Source organism: Melozone crissalis, unplaced genomic scaffold (genome assembly GCF_028551555.1).
Source record: "Melozone crissalis strain CALT ecotype California unplaced genomic scaffold, PUWL_Pcris_2 ptg000018l_1, whole genome shotgun sequence".
Taxonomy (NCBI): domain Eukaryota; kingdom Metazoa; phylum Chordata; class Aves; order Passeriformes; family Passerellidae; genus Melozone; species Melozone crissalis.
This window is the reverse complement of record NW_026535796.1, coordinates 20,675,439-20,701,141: the sequence shown is the minus strand read 5'-3', so window position 1 is coordinate 20,701,141 and position 25,703 is coordinate 20,675,439. Positions and strand designations below refer to the sequence as shown.

Here is a 25,703-nt window from a genome sequence, read left to right as displayed (position 1 = left end):
CGCCTGGTGCAAGCAGTTCATCTTTTCCTTAAGTAGAGGGAACAGTGAAACTGGAAGCTAAACTCCTGCTGGCTTAGGAACATTACGTACAAAGTACTGCCAGGCAATGGTCCTGACACTACTGAAAGAACTGTTCTACTTGACTTGTTTCTACCCTTTGTGGCAGAAAAGATAGAGACAATTTTTTGCTCCTAGAGGAGATGATCAGCAGACACTTCTAATGTTGAAAAAGGAGCTATTTGATGCTACTGAGGTCAGGTCACTTGCCATCTCTGTTTGGTTCCTCTGGAGAGCAGCTTAGCAACACTAAGATTCACCTTATAATAGCTAACTTCCATAAAATAAGCAACTTTTTGTGTAAACTTTGAAACATTTATAGAGCCTAGTGTGGAAACTGGGCTATTCTCTATGTGTTAGGATATACCAAAGTTAAAGGAAACATCTGACTCTACACATTTATTTTTCATACAACAGTGGGATAAGGGACAAATTCACAGCCCCTGTGAGCAAAAATCTAAACACATATTGCTTTTCTTTGTAACCCAGTTCCTTAAAAGATGACAATATTTATAAGTCAAGAAAAGCACAGTAATACCTTGATTTTTCTTTATTGGGAAGTCTTCAATCACAGGTTTACATCAGTTTTATTTTTGCCTAATGATACTAATTTCTGGCTAACATATACATTGCTGACCTTCTGGCCTAGGGCTATGACATTTTCCAAAGCACTGAAGGGTTTTTTTCTTCAGCCATTTGCTCAGTTTACACATTTAAAATCAACAGTATAGTGGACAAACTCTACAGCTCATTACAGAAAACTCCCCTGGAGAAACTTTTAAAGGAGGTAATATAAAGTTGGCAAGCTTGAGTAACCTCTAGGAATATTAATCATCAGTCATTTAGGCCATTTAGGTGGCCTAAATCCTTTTCTTTTTGTCATGAATACAAGCCTTCTTGCACCAACAGGGCAATTGAAAAAGACAGATTCAAGCATTTGTGAAAATAGGAATGCAATTGCTTTAGGGTAGGTTCTTCAGATGCAGAATTGATGACTTCCTCCTTACATTTAGATGCTAGGATTGCAGGTCTCATATTTGACATTACATTGCAGGACAGCTTGGCAGAGCCATGTGTCACTCTTTCCAAGATAGGCAAATATTGAGACACAAGGGCCTTTCACTGCACAGTTCAGCAAAGTGCTCATTTTGCAGCCTGTGCATGTGTTTTTTCTTTCCTATTCTCCCTTCTTGCTCAGTGCACCCCTTATATACCGAGCAGTGTTTCTGGAAGAATTGCAGGGGTATGACATTTGAGAAACTCTTTGTGGGCTGCTGGGGAGGATCATGTGAATGATTAGCAGTGTTTTGTTTTTTTGTTTTTTTTTAATTGGGATTGTCAGCAAGTGCCAGGGTATGACCTGCTGCTACTGCTAGAGCTAACAGATCAGCCAGTGCCTGCATATGGAATGGCAGGTGGACATGCACTTCTCACTTCTACACCAATGCTGCTTTTTAGGCATGTTCAGGAGTTACACCTGTTTAAAATACAATTTCTCCTTTTCTTATTTCATACTGGAAAGATAAGTTTGTTATGTAGGATTTTGGCCTTTTTTACAGGAGCTGCTAATAAAAGACAAATGGTGTCTTTAAATAAACACAATTTTCCATAGAGTACAATGGATGTGCTGTCTAATACTAACAGCAAAACAAATACTCAGGAATTAAATCCTGTATGTGATGGAATTTCCTGTAAGCAGAAGTACTCAAATAGCTGACCTGTTCAACAGTAACAATGAATTAGTGAATTAATCTAAAATGTTAATGTTGCTATTTAATTTGTATGGAGTTTTCTCTCCAGTTGTTTTCACTAATAGAACTATTTTTTTAATAAAGATATACTAAAAATTTATTTCTTCATTTATGGCATAAATACGTGAAAAAATATGTGAGTTACTACAAACAGCAATGTAAATCATATTCTTTGAAATTTATCAGATCTAAAGACCCAACTCTTAAGATTTTCAGCAACTAATTTCTACTGAAATCCACAGATGTTAGGAACTTCATACCACTGAAAATCTGACCCATCAGTACTTATCAGTGCAGATATCTTACTGAGGGCCAGAGAATAAAGGCAAGTCATTAACATTCACCAGGTACCCTTGGAAGAATACTCACTAGTGATTCTTAGCAGTAGAAAGAAGGTTGGAAGGAAAAAGGCATGTAACTTGCTTCATTGTTACTTTATTTCACTTTCCAATTTGAGAAATAGCAGTTAAAATATTTTATTAAATTACCCAAGACGATAACTATATCTTGTCAGAAGCACTGCTATACTTAAACACAGTAAGAAATCATCAATCAAAGCTTAGAAGTTGATAGAAAAATAGAGTCTGTCTCTCTTTTCACAGATGCAAAAGATCTGTTTGCTGCTATTCTACCCGGATTAGCACATTTGCATTAAGCACAACAGTATTCATACTGCCAGTTCCTGGAGTGGAGGCTCACACTGTCTCCTGGAAGGTGCTGACAAATAGCTCTGCAGAATATAAAAGAAGAGAGCTAAGGGTCTGGTGGGGAACAAACTACACTTGAGTAGTCAAGAGCACTCACAGTTTGCTCTCATGCTTGCTGCAATCTGCAATCTGCCCTACAGAGGACAAACAGCAGCAGGTGGGAATGACAGCGGGGATTAGTAATGTTATGTTACCTTTAGCTGGCAAAAATGGTGACCATCCTTCTGTTTCCTATGAGTTAATTTATCATGTCTTTAGAAAATACTTCCTTATCTTACTAAAAGGAATAAAATTAACTAGAAATCCAGAAAAACCAGAAACCCAACTGATGGCATGTTCAGATTTGATTCAAAGCAGAACTGGTTTGAAAATAATATAGCTGACAAGTTTAGCAAATAGAAAGGTAAACAAACTCTGTGGAGCAATGGCAGCCTGTGAAAAGAGATGCCTAAGATGGAAAAGCCTGAGGGAACAGGCAGGATGTAATGGATGTGAGACTCAGGATGTCTCTGTTTGCAAGCAAAGCAAGCATCAAAACATACCAGTTCTGTTTGCAGAGATAGTAGGAAAAGAAGGCAAGGGAACATTAGGCTGAGTTGTAAGAGAAAGTGGGATGCCTGCACACAGAATTAATCCCATTAAAATTAAATTTGGCTTCATAAATGCCTAGTTCAAATCTCAGCCAGATACTAAAAAGTGACAGGACTAAAACTTTTCTAAAGGAAGCCAAAACTTGGCAGGACTTGGAAGATCTGGGAAAGCATAGCTCCTTCACTGGGCTGCCTTTAATCAATGACATTCAATCATCAATGCCAATTCTTTCCTAACAGAAAACTTTTTTTTTAAGTAGTACCTGTGCCCTTTTGAAATCCAAGTTTCAAAGCTGGCTGTTAGGGAGCCTTCTGCACCACCACATTACTGTCTTCTGTTATTGCACAAACGAATGGCACAAGCTACCCAACCCTCACCTCCAGTGCCTGAGCTCTTTGGCCAGCCTGCTGTTTACTTTCCCGTGCAGACCAGCTAATTTTGCGTTGCCATAAGGACTGGAAAGCAGAAGTGTCTGTGATCACACTGGGTGGCTCCTTCTGTGTTTGTTTTCAGAAGGCAGCTGGCAGGCAGAACTCTGGTGATAACCTCTGTGTCTGCCATACCTGCTGATGCTGCTTGTTGCACTGGCCCAGATCTCCTCAAGTGCAACAGCCTCTGAACAGTGTGATTTTCAAATACTTACATTAAGGCCTGTGCCAACAAGCCACAATCTCACTCCACCAACTCATAATTTTTTATTGTAAGTGAAGGCAGAACTGAAGCTTAATGCTTAACTGAAACAAGCCTAATGCAAATAGTATTTAGCTTATTTCCCCAAAGATACAATCCTAGTGCTATTACTTTTGCTGAACAGAAAATTTATCCAAGTCCAAATTGGTGCTTTAAAAGAAAAACTGTAAGAAATGTTAGTTTGGATGTGTTGGTGGAAAATATGTTTGTTGATTTAACTGGAATCAAGTGAACATCTGAAGTCCTCTCAGTTTATTTCTCCTCAGCCTCTCAATGGACAGTTTCTCTGAAGAAGTTGTATCTTCTTTCAGCTGATACAGATCTCCCAGTCAGCATCAACACTCAGGGCTAAGTTTTCCAGCATCAGTGCGAAGGTCTTCGTATCATATGTGAAAACCACTTCTTTTTTTTTTCCATCTGAACAGGACAAGAGAGTTTTCTATTTAATTTAAGAAGAATTCTTCTGAAACACAGCTACATGTGACTCTGCAGTTTTTAGTTCTGACTATCTCTGCTACTGATGGAAAGGAATGATTAAAAAACAAATAGAAGTCAAATCTTCCCAGCACACATATAAGAATGCAGTGGAATAAGAAAGTAAATATTTCTTTTTTTCTGATCTTTCAAACTATGGTACATCAAACTATGGAACTACTTAAGAATTTTTCTGAAAAAAAATCACCCTGGTTTTTGCACAGGTGTTCCTCCAGGCACCCTTGACAGGTGGAGGCAGAAAGTACATTTCCCTATGACTCTCAAAATGAAGGGACATGCTTGAAAAGCAACCAGAAATTGTATGCTCCTTCTGTAGCTGCTATTGCCTATCCCTATGGGATAACTCACAACTTCTAGAGATCTCCATATAGTCAGGAACTCCAGAGGTTTTGGATGAGCATGGAAACAGAAGAGTAAATCTGGGTTTGTCTGCAAGTTTCCTGTTCTAGACTAGGCAGGTTAACAGACCTGAGCAAATGGGCTTTCATTTGAAGTGCCATCTCTTCTCATGTTGTTTGAATGTGTTCATTCCAAACCACATTTACTGATGTATTATCATCTTTCAAAGTCAGTGTTCTTCAGTTCTGCATGTAGTATTAGTGGTGAATAGCTGCTGGTTCCTTTCACTAAATTCTGTCCTTGATATAAAAAAGTAACAAAGAAAGCTAAACAAAGAGGCTTCCTAAGCTGTAACACTTCTTCTGCAGACCTGTCAGTTTGACACCTCAGGTGAATGGCAGCAGAGCAACAGAATTTGAAAAAAATTGTAGTATAATAGAAGTCAATTCATTACCCTTGGCACTGGCTGTCACAGAAGTGGGTTGCTTTCCAAATCCCAGAATTATCACCCGTTCAACTACACATGTAGTGTGGTATTGTCCGCTTTCATCTACGCAGCTGGAAAAAGAAAATAATTTCACATACATCAATTTCTTTCATTCAGAATAAATTCAGTATCACACAAATATTATTACTTCAGTCTCATCCTGAAAGCTCCCTATACTGGTTTCCTTTCCTCTATTTACCTTTCTCTTAAAAACAAGTAAAGCTTTCTCCCACTCTCAGCTGATTTTTTCACTGCATATCAGATTTCACAGTCAGAAGAAAAACAGTTTGATAAGCTATTTTAAAGCAAAACGCATGGCTTTGAGAACCAGAAAAGTTCTGGATTTTCAGAAAAGAGTAGTCAAAACTCCTAAATATAAAGCTAATTTTAACTTTTTTTTTTCATGTAAAATATTTCAATTTGAGAAACAATTATATTTAATTTTGTAACTAATTCAATTTTTATTAAAAAGCTGTAAAAAAAACCCCAAATCAAATCAAAATGCACCTCTTTTTTAACGAACAGGGTGTTATTAATCTCAAAATGATTTTTTTCCAACTTTAGATTTGCTAGCAATGCACCTCAATAGTAAAAGTATTAGAGTACATATTTGGCATCTCTTTAGCTTTTAGGTTTTGTCACTGAACCTTTGCAGGGGGTATCTGCTTGTGCCTCCTTTCAAGTATTTTTCTTCATGCTAATATATACGGTGAATTTGTTGATTACTTTGGGAGACTGCAAAGGTGTGGTTTTGGTTCCCAGACAGAAGCACTGAATATCTCAGGTTGGAAGGGACACATAAGAATCATGCTAACTCCCTGCTCCTTGCAGGACTACCTAAACCTAACCACGTGACTCAGATCATCATCCAGATGTGCTTTGAACTAGGAAAGGCTTGATGCTTTGACCACTTCCCTGGAGAACATCTTCCAGTGACTGACCACCCTCTCAGCAAAGATTATGTTAGAAAACAAATCTTAGAAAGTATAAACACTCCAGGTGTTGCATACTTGCAAATCTCCTGATCTATCTTTTTTGTCTCTCAGATAGGCTGTACTTTTTCTAACTACTTCCTTTATATTTGTGTCCATCTGCAGAATCTCGAGTCTGACTACACTGAAACAATATAAGACAGCTCAGCATTTCACGTGGCACTGCCTTCAGACTTCTGTAGAACACTGTTTACCTCTGCAGTTTTATGACAGATTCTGCACTCTCTCGGACTTCACTAAGCAACAGATGAGACTAATACTGCTACCTTTGTAAGAAGGCCTCATGAACTAGAACAGGCATTTCCAGTGACAGTGTGTTGGTGGCTTTTGTCCATGATTGCTGTTACCTGGAAGAGAGAATGTTCTTGTGGAAAGTGAATTTCCGATACAGGAACTGCTTCTTGTGGAGATATTGAAATGAATGCCCATCATCTACGTAGAGCTCACCTATGGCACAGGCCTGTGAAACACACCAGATAGAGCACAAATTAACAGCAGCTCCTAGTGTTGAATAATTAAACTGTCTCACTATATGCTATGCTTCATATTGAAGGTGTGTGTTTATTTTTCTTTAGCAGCTTGTATCCCTGGAAGGCTCAAGCAATCCAGCTCTGAGACTACCAGACATCCTGGTTTTGTAAATTGATGCAGGTGCCATATGTCACCTCTTTATTAGCAAAGACAGTTGTAGGAAGTTCCCTCTCTGTGTTCAAAAGGAAGTTTGTGGCCTGCTCATTCTCTGCTCCTCCCTCCAAGGGACTAGACAAGGGCTGAAAAAAGTCAGAAAAATATTCTGGCTCTGCTGTGCTCAGATAGTCATGCTTAGAGGGGACAGTGGGGGAGATGTCTGAGTCCCCTCAAACACACACTTGGAGAAGAGCCATTGGGCACTCGAATGTAGATGCCATTGTGCTGATCAAACAGGGCCTACAAAGGTCAGATGGAGTAGAAGACATATTTGTAAAAAGGGAACACTATCCCAGCATACCTCTGCATCTAAGGCCACGTGGAGTTCATAAGAAATATCTATCATCCATTCAGTGGATTTTCCAGCTGAGGTCTTCAGAGGTATCACAGTGCCCCCCCGCTGGAATACAGGAATCTGCAAAACACAAGGCCAGGGCAGAAAGGTTCCCGCACTCCGATAATGCAATTTTAACAAGGATCAGAGATAACAGAAGTTTGCTCAACTTAGAAATGAACTTTTACCACAAATATATAAAGAAAATAATTCACCTAACAATGGTAATAGTATTAAACTTCTGTATGTATATAAGCAAAATAATTTTGCTTGGAAAAGTAACTGTTATATCACCTCATTTTACTACCAGGACACAATAGAGTTTAATCTAACAACAGAGGAGATGGGAGTTTTATACAAAAGCTATTTTAGATTACATTTCTACAAGGAAATTAAATTGTAACTTTTCTGATTCTGAATACTGACGAAACAAAAGGTTGGGGTTTTTTTCTGCTCCACAAAAGTAGCATTTTAAAACAAAAACATACATTCTCCAGTGTTACTGGGATCTTCACTGTGCCCGCATCTTCCATTCGCTTAAATTTTCTGAAATCATACCAAATCTAGAAAAAATGAAATAAGAATGAGCATGACACATATGCCAAAATCTTTTCCCTCCGTAGATGCAGTTACTCTCCTTAACTTGTCAGTATTCCTAACAACCTATTTGATAGGCAAGAAAAAGCATTTACTTTTTAAATTAAATGATCTTCTGGATGAAAAGAATAAATTGTAATTTCTGAAGAACAAAAATCATCTGACCTTTTCTACCGTTTGCATAATGTCTTGTATGTCTTAAAGCATCTGGAAGTGCAAAACACTGAAACAATTTAATTTTTTTTTAAATACAGTTCTTGAAAAAGCATATTTATATTGAAGTGAAAATTAACAACAAAGTTGCTAATAACAGGTGACAAAAGGGAGCTGCATCTGAATCTCCCATGCACCACACTTGGCAGTAGCTTTAAGTACTTTAAGTGTGCCAAGCACTCAATTGCCACAGAGATCTTGATTAAAGTATTTTCCTTAACTTGTCTGGAGAGCCTAGTCTGTTTTTCTCCTTAAGTTGAGAAGAATTCTAACTGTTCTCAGTTAGTGGAGTCACAAGGCTCTGCATGGTCTCATACACCCCTTTTTGCTGCTTACTCTCTAGAGTCTCAGGCCTTCCCTTAGCAACTATTTTCCCCAAATCATTTCCCTTCCTCCACTTCACTGCTGCTGTAGCCAAATGCTCTTTGTAGGGGTGAACCACTGTGCCATCCTGTGGATAAATACCTTTATTTCAGAGATGAACTGCTCTCTGGGTGAGTCAGTGTTTGCTATACATGTCCCAGGCTACTGAGGCTTGACTTGTTAAAATTTCCCTCCCCACAGTTCCCCTCTGATTACCTTTTGACCTTTCTTCAAAGTTCTCTTTTTTTCCTATATAAAATGAGAAGTTCAGCCCAAAGAGAAATACATGTAAAAAGGTAACTGACAATGTAGGGAAGCTGTTTTGTGGCGATTGATGAGCAAGCTTTGAAGGGAGATTTAAACTGTAGGTGACTTGAAATTTGTGCAGCAGCTTGTGGAAAAGCAAGAAAGCAAATTAACTGTGAGCCAAGCAAGCAAGGCATCAACATGGAAGGAAGGGCTCAGAGTGGCACAGCATTAGTGCTCAGCAGTTATTAGATGGGGAGCTGGAAGGTTTCTGCATAAAATACTTCTTTGAGATGAATAGCTGAGCAATTCATATACATCCTTACCTCCTCTGACCCTGGAAACAGAACTGTCACTGTCTTGGCCTCTTTCTCTGTGACTGGATGTATCAACAAAGCATTTCCTGGAGAAAAACATAAATACAGCTATGGTCCTCAAGGCTGCATCTTCCCAGAGCAGACCCTGTGTGCTCTGGGGTAGTCAAGCTCCCACAGTGATTCCAGGAGCTTGCTTGGGCATGTCATATGCTTAGGTTCACTTTCTACAGAAGAAAAAGGCTTGTGTAGTGGGCTGATGGCTGACTGACTTCAGCAGCCAGCCATACCACAGTACAAACCAATCATGTTTGGGTGGTAGTTGTTTACTACTGCCATTTTTGAAGCAGATCTTAGCTGCTCTACTGGACTTGATGTTTCAGGTCAAAAGCAATAATGTTTTTTCAAAGTGACTAGTGAGATACAAGTGAGTTTTTGTATCTCCTATATCCTCTGTTTTCAAAGTGCTGTTAAAAGGAGGTCCCTTAAAGAGGTTCTATATTCTCAAGTTCTCAAGTTCCATATTCAATTACAATTTTTTTAAGTCTTGGGCAGTGTTGTAATATTTTCTTTTTCTCATGCAACACCTCAAAAATATTTAACTCAAGTTGCAGGGAATAAGACACCTGCTTACCCAGCATGTACTCATTTTCCACGTCAAAAGTTTCCATCTTCCCTGGAAACTCTATCCAGAGAGACCTGTAGAAAAGAAAGATAATGGAATTCAGTTACATTTCTCCTCTCCAATCAACCTGTTCAAGTCTTTCTGGCACTTTCAGGCTCCATTTTTCCCCTCTCTTTACAAGGCACAGTTACCAAGAACTGAACATAGGGTAAGGTTCTCTTTTGTGTCAGTGACTCAAAGTGCCTCTTTGCCCCTGCTGAGAGTCCCCAGTACAGCATAGGTTAAGACACTCCAGTATACCTATCTTTACATCTGTGGCATCAATTTCTTCCCTCCTGCCTTCTTCCTTACAACCTTGCACTACATTTGCCTTCCTTCTATCAAAGGAGAGATGAGTGAGCCTTTGTGTCCCAGTCTACCAGCAATGCTGGCCCCTGACGAACTAGTCCTTGGAGCACAATCCTTCCTGTTCTCAACAGCTCCCTGCTGCTTTTTATAGAAAGTCTCACCTTGGCCATTCCTGAAAAACCTACACCAGAAGCTCATTTTCAGTCTTTTTCAAAAAAGTGTAGCGCAATAACCATCTGGTTATGGAAAAGGAGTTGTATATTTAAAGTCTGAGAGATTATGACAACAACAGCTTGTTAAGAGACAGGGTCTGGGTTTCTTTACACAAAAGCCTGGCTCACCTGCTCACTCACAGGCATCCACCTGTTCACTGCAGTCCTGCTGCTCATGTGCTTGCTAATGAGATACACCTTCCATTCTGCTTGTCTCAGTGAGAAAAATACACTTCCCCTCTAATTCTGTACCTACTGCAGCAAACTTAATACAATGAAGTGTTATTTAATACTGTGGGCAGTTCACATGCAAACAAAAGTTTCATTTCAAGGAAGACAGAAACCCACTGTTTCTGTCAGTGCATAAAACAGGTGCATTTACACCTACACAGGTCCAGACAGACACTCATACTACTAAGTCTGTAATGCAAATTATCTTCAAAACTCAAACCACTCAAAAGACTGTTATGTTTCTAAAACATGTAAGATCTATCTGCATAACAAAATATAAAGGCAAATGTGAGCAAAAGAACAGTTCTAGAGCAACTGCAAACACAGATTATAATACAAACAAACACAGATTATAATTTATACCAGGGAGATTAATGACATTAGTCTCTTCCCAAAAGAAGTGCTGCATTCAGTTCCATAGATGTGCATTTTTAAGAGGTTAGAGAGCAACAGAACAAATAATTTATTTTGTAATTTCATTTCTGTTCTAGATTATTAAATTTTCTACTAAAAGAAGCATTATAAGTAATACTGCAGAAAAAAGTGATAAAACTATTAATATGAAATAAGATTTTATAACAGTAACAGTTAAGCAGTAACAAATATTTTCATGAGAGGCAAAATGGCAGTTACATTTCCAGGTCAAGTTCACAGTCCATTAAGCACTGTTTTATGTACTGGTTGGACTACTATGTGATGGTCTTTATCACGATGAAAAGTCTGAAGCCCAGACTACTCTAAAAAGTTCAAAGACTGCAATGTGTTTATTGAATTAGTGTGTTCCAGGTGTCATTTGGGGAAAAACAGAACATAATTTTCCTCTGAGAGCCCTAAAAAAGCTCACAGAATGCATGAAAAGAGAATTCACTATTAGAACTTTTGTCTGATTTTCTCCCTTTTAATAGTCAAATAAGGAACTACAAAACTAAGAGGTTGTAATTTAGCCTCCCTTCTCCAAGTAAGCTCCTGCAGATACCCTCTAGGCCTGCTGGCTCATGCTCTTACCTCATGACGGGTTCAGCCGCCGTGTGTGCCCGATAGAACAGACTGTATAAGTAGGGCAGGAGGACGTAGCGCTCTCTAATGGCTCTCCTGATGATCTGGGTGTTCTTCTCCCCAAAGAGCCACGGTTCGCGCCGTTTGCTCTCCATGTTAGAGTGACCTCTGAAGAAGGGCTGGTAGGCTCCCGCCTGATACCAGCGAACAAGTAACTCTGGCTCTGGATCTCCAATAAACCCTCCCACATCAGCTAGATATTGCGCAGACAAATAAAAATACACAGTTTTGGAGATTGCTCTGGAAAATGTGAAGCTCTCCTCTAACAAACACCCCAAGGGTATAAATCCGTGCATTTCATAGTTTGCTCACTGTTCTGTTCACCTGTTGGGCAGCTGCTTGTCCAAATAACAGTAAAACACCAGTGCAACAAGTTATGCTTTGAAAAAAAAAACAACTCAAGAGAGGTTTTGAAGGCTAAGTGAGTGATTTTCTGAGGGACAGAGCACTATCACAGTGATGCTGTAAACAGAACACTACCTGAGGACTGCTACTCCAGATGGGACAAAAACACTGCACAAGAGTTAGTGGAGAGAGACATGATGGTGAGAGCCAGGTTTCAGGCTTCTGAAACCAGACTAATCTGTGAAACCACCTGGAAATGCAGAGGACTGTTGAACTTTCCACTGTCTGTGTTGAAGTCTACCTTGGGAATACAAGCTTGATGGCACAATTTATGCACAGTGAAAAACGCATTACCTCCACAGAAGGAAATCCCTGCCATGTTGATGGTAAGAAGCATTGGAATGGATATTTTCAAGTAACTCCACTCTGCTGTGTTGTCTCCAGTCCACACTGCCCCTGGAAATTCACAGTTTCAGGATTATGCAGGAAAATTGAATGTATATCTCAGTTTATGCTTGCAGTTAAGGAAAGAAGACAAGAATAATCATGAACTACTTTGGAATTTCTGTACGTTACCACCTTTCTTTTTACTTCATAAATCCGTGCTCCTGAAATAGGCAATAAAAACAGCTATTGATTTATCACAGGACACAGATTGCTATTCTGCCTTTGACTCATACACACCTTGCCAGCTTCTCCTGATTTTTTTAATCACTTGCACTATTATGAGCTTACCACATCAGTATTTCTAAAACAGTTTCTGTCCCCTCTAGACTACTATCCATCAAACTTAATATAATAAAGCAACAAGGAAGGCATTCAGCTAATCCTTACTGACCATACTTCTGTGATCCAGCAAAGAAAGATCGTGTGAGGACAAACGGTCTCTCTTTTCCCGAAGAACGTCTGATGAGTCCTTCTGCAGTTGCCATTTGCTGAAACGTCATGAATAGAAAAGTCAGGAAGACAAACTCTTTAATTAGGGTACTTTTTACATTGTCTTTTTAGCCCTTCTAAGGCAGAAAAGCTAAGGCAATTCTGTTCCCAGAAATAATACCTATTATTAAATAACATGTTTTTATTAGAAGACATGTGAACAAAAAGATTCAGTAGTCACACCAATGTAATTTACATTACTATGGTAGTTAAGGCATAAATGATGTCACATTTTCTTCTGACCAATCACAGTTTATTTCAAACACTGCAATATCCAGCAGTTTCAGACCTTGATGAAGGCTGTAGAATACCTACTACTGTGTGAAGTACCACATCACACAAATTCCATAGAATAACTGCAGTTTGTGTCTCCAGATACTCTACCTGGTAGAATCCGTAGAGGTTGTGTACTTCCCGATGCTCCCAGTTGTTGTAGTGCACAGCATCTTTCTGCATTGTTAGTTCTGCCCCCTTGAAGACTGAAGGCTCATTCATGTCATTCCATACAAAGAGGATATTAGTGGATCCCTGTGACACAGGGCTTCAATTAGGGCATGACAGAATCAATCCTGTGATTTTGAGTGTTTATCTCAAGTGGGTGTTGGGCCAGTCTGGGGTATGAGTAGAAACAGCAGGACAAAAGCAAGACTTGGTAATTACATTTCTCAGGTCACTTGAAAGCCCCCAGTTAGTCATCTCATCCCTCTCAGAGGCCCTTCTAGTCAGGGTAGCAGCCTGCAAGCCCACTTGATCTTTGCAATTCTTACAAAATTCAGTTAGGCACTTGCTATTCCTGCTTTCTTGTGAGGGAAAGAGGCAGGGAAAAGAGAAGTACAAAACAGCCATTAGGAAAAATCAGAGAAGGCCAGATGTAAAAGCTGGAGAGAAAAAGCAGCATGGGAAATATCTACCATGTGTGTCTACTAGGGAAGTGATTTCAACAACTCTCCTGCAAACTAGGACTTTGAAGCAGGGTGGGAGGAACTGGAGGTGTGCAGCAATGGTCACCCAGACACTTTCAGCACTAGGCAGGAAGGTCAGGATGAAGTGACTAAGGTGTGAGAGTGCACTTCCACATCACTCCTATCATGGTAGTAAAGGCTGGAATAGCAGCACCTGCTTCAGCTTATGGGTTCTTAAAATGCCTGCAGTTTGTCCCTTATATTGCTGCAACTAAGACTGTGTGTTCACTGGTGGCATATGGGTTCCAGCTGGTTCAGTGTAGATATGTCCATGGAGAAAATCCTTCTGTGGTACTTCAGCTTATCAAGGCATTTTCCTATACACAATAATAGAGCTACAAAGGCCAAGAACTTGCTTAAACAGTATCTTCTCTCTTCTCCCTTTTCAGGCTTTCTGGGATATGTAGATCAGAGCAAATAAATACAAACCTTGTATGTTTTGAAGGCAAATTGATCTGCGTACCATTTTCGCACTTCAGGATTGGTGAAATCTGGGTAACAAGAGGAACCTGAGGATGTTGGAGATCCCAATTATTTATCTTTTAAGAATTATTTATATTTTAAGAATATTGTCTTTGCACCTATATACAATGGCCTAAAGCTACAATGGTTTCCATAGGCAGCAATAATGTAGTTGCTATTTTTTTCTGAAATTAAAGCTCAAGACCAAATTTCAGGCTGACTTGGAATTCAGCACACCCTTTGCCATGTTGTGAAGGTCAACACACTTAGATTCAGGAGGTCTGAAGCTAAGCACCATTTAAGGACGTCTGCTAGCAGTTTCAAATACGTTCACATGTGAACAAGTAGTCAGGGAAAGCCATCACCACTGGTATTCTGAGCTCAAACAGAAAAGTGTCACTGAGAAGCTGAATAACTACATCCGACCGTGCTACTAGAAGTTGCAATATGTCCTTGATTTTTCCGGTAATCATTCCTTTGCCAGGACTGTGTACTTCCTGTCTGTAAAGAAGGGAGACAACCTCCTCTGCCTCCCTGCAATGAGATCTCATGAAACATAATGTGTCAAATCACTGTGTTTCTCTTGAATCAAACTCCTCCGGATCGGAGTTCACTAAATTTCATCCAGCCTACGTACGCTGTGCTCGCTGCAATGGACCAGACTGCATTTCTGCGTCCAAGACAAGCTGGGAAGAGGAATGGCTCTTCTTATCAATATATCCAGCTCTTCTAGTTCTAGGCACTGAGACTAGCTGCACATCCAATAGATATAGCAGAGGCAATTTATACAGCTGAGGCAATTGGGACATTATGGGGAGGACCAACCCTCCCCCATTATTATAAATGATTTTATTTTTAAATTTTTATTATAATTACTAATATTTACAACAAATGCAAGGAATTTGCAAGGAATGTAAGGAATCTGAAAGGAATATAAGAATTCAATTCTGCTTCCATGCATCCCAATTAAACTATTCTGCAAAATTTTTAAAATAAACAGCTTAAAATATAAAGACACAGTTTTTTTTACCTGGCCAACAGATGCCCTCAAAATCTTGCCCATTTCTGTCTTTCACAAAATATCCCTTTTCTTTTGCCTGTGCATACAGGGTATATGAGGGATCAGTCTTAATATGAGGATCTACGATGACCACAAGCTGTCAGGGTAAGATTAATAAAACAGTAAGAGTTCACTTTTGCTAAAAGGCAGAGAATGACTTCATCTCAGGTAAAGAGAGCTGCGTCCCTAGTTTTAAAAAGCAGATACTAGTTTTTTATATACTGTGTTAGACATGTGTACAGGACCTGAATTTACAAGGAGTGCATGAACTTACCCTTCTGAAATAAATGACAAAAGCCATTGTTTCAGATAAAAGCAAGTACCCCAACCCCTAAAAACAATCTGTTTAATTCACTGCTGTATTCTGTGAATGGGAAAATATCTGACTTTTGTGCTCATGTGCCTGCTTAAAATCATATGCCTTAAGACAGTTAAATTTATTTTAGTCTGTGTATCATACAACAACAACAAGTATTGTGTTTTGCAGTTACATTCTGCTGCTTTACCGCAGAGCTGAGAAAGTACTATAGCTCCAATTGAGAGACCATAAAACTTGAATAATGTTTTCAACAATCCCCTGTTCATTGACTTTTGGCAAAGATCAAGCATTAAGCAATTCTACAACTCAATAATTCCAAGGAAAATGTTTTAGCGGTAAAAACAGAAATACAGAAAAACAAAGAAAAGCTGAAACAACCACAGAAAGTATCAATGGTGAAAGATCATGTTAAGAAGATTTTCTGCTGTGTTCATCAGTGGTGAGCTGCTTCTGTAAGATGGAGTTCCACAAGGGTCAAATTTAGCTGGATTGTCAGGATACAGAACAAACTACTAAATACTAAAATGGTATAAGGAACTGAATTAAACAAGGGAGCTTGCATGCTGGAAGCATCACCAGATGGCAACACAGTCTAATTTAATGTGTTAAGTTCACCTGATTCCAGTATCAGATGTACCATGCTTAAAGCTAGATTGGGTAGATTCACACTACAGAGATATCTTTCTTTCTTCCTGCAATATTATTTACCTTGCGTTTTTTCTTCCTGAGATGTTCTTGCATCTTTCTGGGGTTCTGAAATTTCTTTTTGTCCCAAGTAAAATACCTCTTGCCATCTGTGTGCTCTATATCCAGCCATATGACATCATAAGGAATATCATGTGCATCAAAGCCAGCATCCACTGCCTTGACATCTTGTTCATCCTCATAATTCCACCTGCACTGATGGTAGCCCAGAGAAAAAAGTGGGGGCAAGGCTTGAGTGCCTAGAAAGAATATATGAATGAAGATAAAACTCTCAATAAATTCAGTCTTTCCACACTGAAAGGTGGCATGTCTTGATACTTGTGATACATTGTCTTGTGACTGGTCGTTCTATCCCCCTGCGTTTCACCTCTTCATCTAAGGGTGCAGTTTCAGATAGCAGTGATTATGCTGGCTTCTCAATTACAGGCAAGTTTGACCAGCTGTGAATGCTACAGAAAACAAGGATAGAGGCCCGTCTTCACAAAGCATGAGCCTTTGATCTACACACTGCAGTTTGGGAACAACTGGCCCCTGCACACAATGGGCTAGGTAAATATTGACCCACTCTTGGGTACAGCATGTTCCTCAGACAATCTCCTGGATAAGCGTGCCATTCTGACTCCAATTATGTCAGTTAGTACCTGTCAGTTGTGCAAACTGCTTGAAGATATCAAATGCAGTGGGTCCCATCAGCAGGAAAACATCAATGATCCCACTTTCTGACATCCAGCGAACATCAGTTAGAGGCACTGCTCTCTGCTTAGCAGTTTCTGCAGCAGATCTGGATGAAATGTGCTTAGAAGGAAAACAAGGTAAACCTGAATCTCTCTCTCTATTATATTTTTATTCAATGAAGGAGCAAATAGGGGAACACACAAAATTCACCACCACATACCTGGCAGGTAGTAGGAATACACACTGAATGTTTCTTATAAATCCTTCACAATTCTTTACCTTGCATACCACTTACACAAAGTAGAGTAATAGGTTATGAGAAAAAATGAGTAATGAGTGGCAAAATATTAAAGCATTTCCATAATTAAGGACTGTGAATTTTCTGTATTATCTTTGAATAATATCTATATCATAAATAAAAAAATTAAATTAACCACATAATGCAGTGCTGGAAAAGCAAGATTTGCTTGTCATTGTTTCAATTTTAACAGAATTCATGTTTGTGTTTCAAGAGTGAGTTCCTTTCCTGAACATTTTATGTTTCTTCAAGGTCAATTACATTCCACAGAAGAATGAGCCTGCTAAGCAGAAATCTGTGGCAATTCCAAGAATTTAAACACTCATAAAAATTTCTCAAATCCAAGTGAACGTCAAGATTTTTGTCCACCATTTTTTCTGCCTTCTACATCCGTGTAGATTTTTTCTATGTATTTTCTCTCTGTCTCCTCCTGTAGATCTGTTAAGATACAAAATCTATAACTTGGCTCTTGAAAGGAGTGATCTTTGTTCTTTTAGTTTAATACAACAAATTTAGCAATAGGGAGGACAGGAGGAAGAGACTTACAATTCTTCATTAGTGAGCAAAAGATAAATCTCCAATAGTGTTAAATTCCTGTTGGCCTTATCCTGAAGTGTTTTCTTTTGTAATTTAATTCTGAGGAAAGTGAATAACTCTCACCTCAGCTACTGCCTTTGTACTAATATCCACCAGTGTTTCTGAAGAGTTCAGCCAGAAGATCCCTGAAGTTCTGTTAGGCTTGTGTGCTAAGAGAAGGGGTACTGAACCATAAATACCTATTTTGTCATGTATCTTGTGGCCGAAAATATCCAAATTATAAAGCCGGTAGGCATCACCATCACTAGGACAAACAAACAGATGTGTTTGTTACATGTAAGCATCTTGCACTAGGCTAGTTTTAATTCTATTGCTGTCTCACTAAACCTGGTGAATACTCAGTAAGTGCTCTGTGTTCTAGTCTTTTGTTTAGCATCCAGAGCTGAAATATGGACTGCCTAGATTACTGCTTCTTTGCTTTGGTCCTCACTATCTGAAGCAAACGAGAGTTTTGCTGCCAGGGACACTACTGTGAGTTTGCTTTAAATCCTAAAATATTATTTCTGAACTCTCCTATCCTCCCATAGAATTGCTCTTTTGTGAGTTCTGCTGAAACATGACCAATCCTGGAAGTCAGAAAAAAACTGCATGGAAAATTGGGAGAGAACAGAAAGGGCCATTCATGAAACTGCACACTAGGGAAAGCAGAATGCCTTACTCCACATGGATAGGGGCTACAATTCAACTAACTAAAATATTACACTAAAAACTACACATATGATGTGTACATATATAATATGATACACATATCTCAAGGTCTTGTCTGGGTTAAATTAATAATACTATGTTATAGCTCTCTCTTACAAAACAAACAAAAAAAAGACACTGCATTGACGAGCAATCTGATGCCTTGACACCTTTACCTGGTGTTTTTGAGAAGAAGTGTTTCTGTGTGTTGTGGTATTCCATAAACATGGTCATATCCATGTAAAGAGAAGTCCATGCCTACAGAAGTAGGACCTGTGGAAATAATATTATATTATGAGAATGAAGAGTTCTTAGACTTATCTGAAAGGAATAAAGCAGAGCAACATAACTGGATAAACCAAAAGAAAATAGGTTTTAATGTTTCAATAATTAAGTCTTTCATGCTTCCTTTTAACTTCACTTCCATTATTACTTCTGTTCTATAGAGGTAATATTTGAAACAGATTTTAATATATTTCTTTTGATTTTGAACTTCTTAACAAGATAAAATGAATCACTTTAACAGAAAAAAATCCCAAATCCACGTAATCATGGGTCACTTCTTTATTTGGTAGTGAAACTACTTAAAATTATATCCTGTTTCTACCCCTACCTAAAAGCCAAACTTTGCAGCACAGCTAACTTCAGGATCTGAATTGTCTGTTTTCCACTGGTCTTCTCTTCAGCCTCAGCCAGGGGAGTAGCATGCACAAGAGTCCCCACCAGTGATATCATCCTGTCACACTTCTGAATCCAGAGCAACTTTTGGCAGGCAACCTGAGATCCTGCAGACTGACAAGCAGTGGCTTCAGGATCAGAATCTGACCATATGGACTTTATTACTCTGACATAGAAAACACAAAAACATGATGCTGGCCTAAGACATGAGAAATAGCATAAACAACAAGGGCAACAGCTTCCTGCCCTCTGTGTCTTGACTGTGAACTGAAGAAGTTTCTGCCACCAAAAGAAATTGCTTTCAGACTTCCCTCCTTCTACTGCAGTTGCTGGGTAGTGCTGATCACTATAAAAGTCTGCATGATAATGGTAATGGACAAAGCCAAGCAACTTAATTAATATAGAATACAAGGGGATGGACAGCAGATCATCATATATTCTGGTAATTTATAATTTAAATTTTATTTGAGTTACCGCTCTCACGTGTCTATAACTTTTGTCTTTATCACTTAAGATTGCTCCGTATTCCCTTTTTTAGTCCACACTTAAAAGGGTTTCTTTGTGACAATTATTAATGCTTAGACATAATGATTTCTGATATGTCATGAGAATAAACTACAGGTGAAGTCAATGTTATGTACTAATACAAAAAAAAAAAAGGAAAAGGAAAAAATGTATTATATACAATATATACATGCAAAGTCAGACAATGCAGATAGTGTTAATGCTGTGTCAGAAATGGCATACAGTGAGTTGATGAAATGGGTCACATTTAATGTGCTCCTTCTTGAACAGAGATCAAATGAATATTTGCAGAGTTTTTGTCAAATTGTTACCCATCATTGATTTCTCATTAAAACAAAGTTAAGGCAACTGCAAAGCAGGAGCAAGTGGGGCATTGATAAACATTAAGCAGCTAAACAGAAAGCAGACAGAAATATGAATGAACATGGCTATATACAAAACAGTAAAGCTGTTTTCAGAACTAGACTGAGACTTACCATGAGCTTTGATGTCCAAGAAACTGCCAAATTTCTCTTGCCAGAGACCTAGATCCTCTTGTTTTTCCTGTACAAACAAAAATAGCTAAGCCTAGCAAATGAAACTGCTCACATAATGTAGTTTTAAGAAAAACATGATTGTTCACATGAGATTTATACTGCTTTTTTCTTTTTGGCCACATATGGCTAATATAAATAAATCAAAACCACAAATCAGATTCAGCTCCAGGAATTTACACTGAAGAACTGATGTGCATATGTTGTACACAAGCAGTCTGCTACAGCATAAAAATAATATTTGAGATCTTAAACAGAATCACAGAATGATGGAATAGCCCAGTTTGAAAGGGACCTCAAAAGGAGGTCCACCCTTTAATCATAAAAGGAGCCTTGATGAGATTATTTAGCAGCCAGTCCAAACAAATCTTGAAAACCTCCCATGATGGAACTATGCCACACCCCTGGGAAGGTTGTTGCAGTGACTGATAATTCTCACTGTGAAAAATGTGTTCCTCCTTGATGTTGAATAAATTCATGAAATGCATGGGTAGAACCAAACAGAAAAAACACATACAAACAGAACCAACTCACTCCCCCAAACACTAAAGGTCAGACACAGAATAAGCTCTTCAGACACTCTGGAGTGTCTGTAACTGATACTTTTAACCTCCTTGTGCTCTGTAATTCATTGTCATTGAATTTACACTTCTTGCAGTGTCTTCCCTAGTTTTCTTTTCTACATTCATCCCACAGTAAGTGGACGTGGCCTCTTGCAGCTGTGTGATTCCCTGGCAGAAATCAGAGCTCAAACATAAGTATGCTGAAGGCAGCACAGCTCCTGCCATTTATAACAGGATAGCAGAGTAAGCAGCCATCTGCTCTGCAGGGGGCTAAAATTATATCCCAGACACAGCTCAGCCTCCTGGGAAAACTGCTATGTACCGCTATGTGCTGCCAAGACACTGTCTATTTTAAGAGAGAATTTGATTTCTGTATTATGCCTGAATGTATGTGGAGACATATTTTTTGACTGTTATAAAAAAGGTCTTGTTCTTTTGAAACTCTCTTTGCAATGAACGGGGAATTTGAAAATGACAAATATCACCACAAAGCTCCCTTTTACACATCTACTCCAGCTCAAATAAGAGAACAAAAGAGAAATAAATTAATAATAAAAAGGCTATAGAAAAAAACATTTTTGGGCTAAACCTACCTGACTGATGCCTTCTACAAGGTGGTAAAACACATAAACCTTCCTTCAATTATGAATTTCTAAAATATCTCAAGATGTTATACCAGGTCCTTTTTGAAGGTGGTTGGATTATATTTATAAACATACTATAGGGCAAAATGAACATGTAATTTAATTTTCTTTTACAAAATATTCCTGCTTGAATTGCAGTAAGTATGGGTTACCTTAGAGGAATCACTTGCTGCCTCCTCATTTTGTGCTGTAGGTTTTCTAATGAAAACAAATACATAGAAATAATCAGTTTATTGTTAATGGCTACTGCAAGGGATTAAAGCAGTCTGCAGCTAATTGATCTAGAATTTGTTTGTTAAAACTTCCCCTTGTATTTACTGTACTAATGAAGTAAAAGAGAAGTCATATTTCAGTGCATAAGAGCTTTCAGACATTGCAATTTCACACTTTATTTTCAGCTACAGCACAACCAGTATATACGATGATGTGATATACAAATGCTGTACCTGTCACTGGGAGGTGGTTGTAGGTGCTCAAAATACAGCAAACCATTGGAATTCACACTCATAACAGTCTCACCCTTGGACTGCAGCTCAACTTGGAAGGGGTTTGCTGTGACTCGAAGTTTGTAGTCCTCATTAACACTTGACAGTACCAAAATACCTGCCTCCTTGTGGGATATGAACAGTCTGGCAAATGAAAAGCAACAACAGCTTTATATCAATCAACAGCACATGAAATCCGCTGCAACTAAATAACAATAGATACAGAAGATGGCTGAGAATATCTGCATACATTACACAAACCTCAAGGCTAATGTCAAGCCAAAGAAGGCCAGATATACATGCTGTGCTCAAGGTTCACTGCATAGTGCAAAAAGTGGCTACAGAACTGCCATGAAAACTATCCAGAGCTTGCACTCCTTACACATTAACAGGTAATGCCTTAGGTAAAAACTTTGCATTGTAACAAGTAGGCTATTTTCTGATTGGGTCAAACAGGCTCAGTTTTCTAGTGTGCATGATAAAGCTTTCTCTATTTTTAAAATACTTTCATAAGTATTTAACATAAGTTTTTGAAAGTAAATAAACCACATGTATTTTTGTTTTCTCTTCCTGTAGGAACTTTATATTGTAGAGGGACAACTGTACTGTAATATAAAGGAGGAAGCTGTATAAGATATTGAGGTGCTAAATCATCATCACTTAAATCACTCATCACTTACCTCTGGGTGGTAGGTTCCTTTATAAGAACATCAGGAACTTTGTATCTTGCTTTGAGAGGAGATGCCTCATCAATTTTAAGCCTGAAAATATTGCCTTCTATTTCATAAATTTCTACTTGTAGAAGAACCTGTAAGCAAACAAACAGATAAACTCATAAAAATAAAAATTACTTATTTTTAACACAGCATCACCAATCACTTACTGTCTGGAAAAAAACAAAACATGCCTGCTCTCTGACTGATTGATCTTTAGCATTGTTGAGAGTAAAATTCATCATCCACATGAATTTACACCAGTTAACTTTACTTCACCTCTTTGAAGAAGCAATGCCTTTTAATTGAACTCTTTATCTTCAAGCATCTGATATCTAGCATTACAAAAAAAGAACTTATTACCTTGAAATAGTGGAGAAAACTCTGAATTAAAAATATTTTTTAGGAAAAAAGTCTTCTATTCAGAACTCTCTTTTTTCATACAGCCATTAATTTTTTTAAACTTAAAATGCTGATTATAAGGACATATTTAGGCTGATAGTTTGCATTATCTCTCAAATATCTATCATTGAAGAATCTCAAAACTTGTAAATACTATTAGTCGTGTTGACAATATTCACTGCTCTTTCTGTAAGCACCCTCTTATGCTACATGGTAGCTCACCTTATTTTCCTCGTGAATGATTTGGAATTTGACATTCTCATCACTTAATGTGACTGAATCCAACAAAACTCGATACAAGGATTTTCCAGGACGTAGAAGTTTCTGACGCCTGTCAAGACAGAAAATTATTTTTGGTCTCCCCAGCTCCTGTAGCTTATATCATACAGAGGGACATCATATTGTTAGAAATGTTTATTTAATAATTTTTATTGAGCTTTTATTGAGCTTGAAATACAATTATTAGCACTTTAAGTCAAGAGGAAAAAGAAGGAATATAGTTCTGAGCACACCTAAATGCTTATGAATGAGATGTTAGAGGGGTTCAGGGGTTCACCCATCACTACTCTGTATGGCTTTTTATAACAATAATAGTCTCAAGTGTCCAGTTCTTTGCTGTACAATTCCATTATTGTTCTTTCATTTATCCCTGAAATTTCAGTTGAATAATCTGTTTTTCATTTTCTGTCATATATCCCTGTAACTTACAGTGAACACCTTCTACATTCTGAGGTGATGAAACACTGTGTGTTTGTGATGTGTAACCTTCAAATATGCACCAAGCAAATTGTTTCTTGATAAATTTAATGACTACAGAGTTTTGACTACAGCTTTTGGCCCTGATAATGTTTTTAGGTCAGAGATCCTGAAATAAAGGCTCTTTCAAATGTTTGTAGAATTCTCCATGCCAAGCCCAGGTTTTATGAAGTATTTGAAGATAACTGTCTTGGATGCTACCTTAAAGACAAACTTTTTCTTTAATAAACCAAATATGTCAGTGACTAATTGGTGTAACAACAGACAATCACTTCTTCCAGTCAGCACAGGAAAGAACACAACAAAGGGAAGAAAAAAGTTGAGAGCACAGTTAGAAATGAGATGAGAAATATGACTTAGCAGAAGGTTAAGTTTAAGGGACTAGTGAGCTAGAATTTAGATTTGACACTGAATTCTGGGCAAGGAACTTGCTCAACAGAACTGTAATCACACAGTCAGCTATTGTCACAGACAAATGATTTCTACTGAGTGTTCTGCTGCTTTGAACTGCAGATGGTCAAGAAACATCCGTGTCAAGAGAACAATCTGTATCTGAGTGCACTTAAATTAAAATATTGCTCTGGCTTTGTCAGATGAGAGGACTGATCCTTTTGAACTTTAACAGAAGACATTCTGGGCGTAAGACTACATGTTTTGAAGTCTGCTGATTACAGCTTGCTGATAGGTAAGTGGAATGCTCACCTTTGGAAGATAAATCCTGAAAGTAGCAGACTTGCTGTGACTAAAAGTCAATGCGTAACTACACTACAATTCTCCATACCTGTAAAAAGCAATCTGGTTGCATTTCTTAAAGTTGCTTTTGTCCACAGCCTCATCCTGGACACTAGAAAGAGCAGATAAAGGAAGTATTTAGATGTGTCCATCACACATCTGCTGAATGATCAAATGATGGGGGTCCTTTTCAAGAGAGGACAGGACTAAAAACAGTGCAGAAAACTCTGGTCCAACATAAAATGTGATGGACCTTGAACTGTGCTTATATATGGGAAGAGTTTCTTATACATTTAGCTTCATGCTGAACCATTTCTTTTTAAACCCTGAAATTTTGAGAAATGACTGAATCTATGACAGAGATGGATTTCAGCATAGCTGAATTCTTATGCATTTTGAAGCCAGACCTCCCTCTACAGTCATTATGGTTAATTATTATTTTCCAGTAATAAGAATGGAGAAATGGGGAGGCCTGGCAGAAAAGAAGTAATACTGCATCCTTTTCTTCAACCTTCAGTGGGACCGACAAAGGAGGGAGGCTTCCGATGGTACTGATGACAGCTCTATGTTATCTTAGGCTTGAAGTAACTTTTAGATTTATTAGGTAACAGCAAATTTTTTACTTGCCTGAAAGAAAATGGCTGCCAGTAGTGTCTACCATCAAAGTATTTCCCAGATTATGCTGGGCTCAGATGGAAGGGAATAAAGTATTAGTTCTGGCAGAAAAAGTATTGATGCTTATGGAATACTTATTAATTCCATACATGCAATATAGGAAATGCAGACGGCACCCACTGAGGCTCAGTCACAATTACAAGTCCTCGATTATTATTTGAGATCTCACAGTGACTGTATACTTAGATCACTCAGCCCTTTCCATTTTTGACTGAAGACACGTACGTCCTTTCGGGTTTTGCTCCAAGTTCGTGTGCCTCTGTTGGCGCATGAACGCGGTGCAGCCCGAACTACCCCTGGCGCTGCTGTTCCGCTCGCTGCTCCGCTCCGCCGCGGGAAGGCTCTGCCCGGGCAGGGCGGCGAGGACAGCACGGCACGGCCCCGCACGCCCGCCCCGAGCCCCGACCCGCTGCATGGGGTCGGGTCTGACCCCGCCGCTCCCCGCGGAAACCGGTGGAGCCTCCCCGGCACCAGCGGGAGCGAGGAGAGACCGGCCGAGGAGCGCCTCCCCGGCTGCGTTACCTGACTCCCCCCGGCGTCCCCGCCTCCATGGCGGAGCTGCCCCGAGCGACCCCCGCGGAGAGAAGGGGTGGCGACCCGCCACGCCAGCCGGGGA

General features: G+C 38.9%; 1 protein-coding gene across 1 annotated transcript; it reads right to left on the bottom strand.

Moving 5' to 3' along the window:
- Nucleotides 1–647: 647 nt before the first annotated feature.
- Nucleotides 648–25,638, bottom strand: GANC (glucosidase alpha, neutral C). The gene is made up of 24 exons (XM_054275368.1): nucleotides 25,610–25,638; nucleotides 24,462–24,524; nucleotides 23,147–23,255; nucleotides 22,490–22,617; nucleotides 21,771–21,953; nucleotides 21,477–21,522; nucleotides 20,061–20,127; nucleotides 18,558–18,654; nucleotides 17,758–17,938; nucleotides 16,766–16,919; nucleotides 16,128–16,363; nucleotides 15,071–15,197; nucleotides 14,008–14,087; nucleotides 13,001–13,144; nucleotides 12,519–12,615; nucleotides 12,035–12,136; nucleotides 11,285–11,528; nucleotides 9,498–9,562; nucleotides 8,876–8,952; nucleotides 7,619–7,693; nucleotides 7,098–7,211; nucleotides 6,457–6,569; nucleotides 5,085–5,188; nucleotides 648–4,213 (listed from the first exon to the last, which is right to left on the bottom strand). Exons 1-24 carry the CDS (start codon nucleotides 25,636–25,638, stop codon nucleotides 4,104–4,106), a joined length of 2,745 nt encoding a protein of 914 aa, XP_054131343.1. The 3' UTR covers nucleotides 648–4,103.
- Between the last annotated feature and the right edge of the window lie 65 nt (nucleotides 25,639–25,703).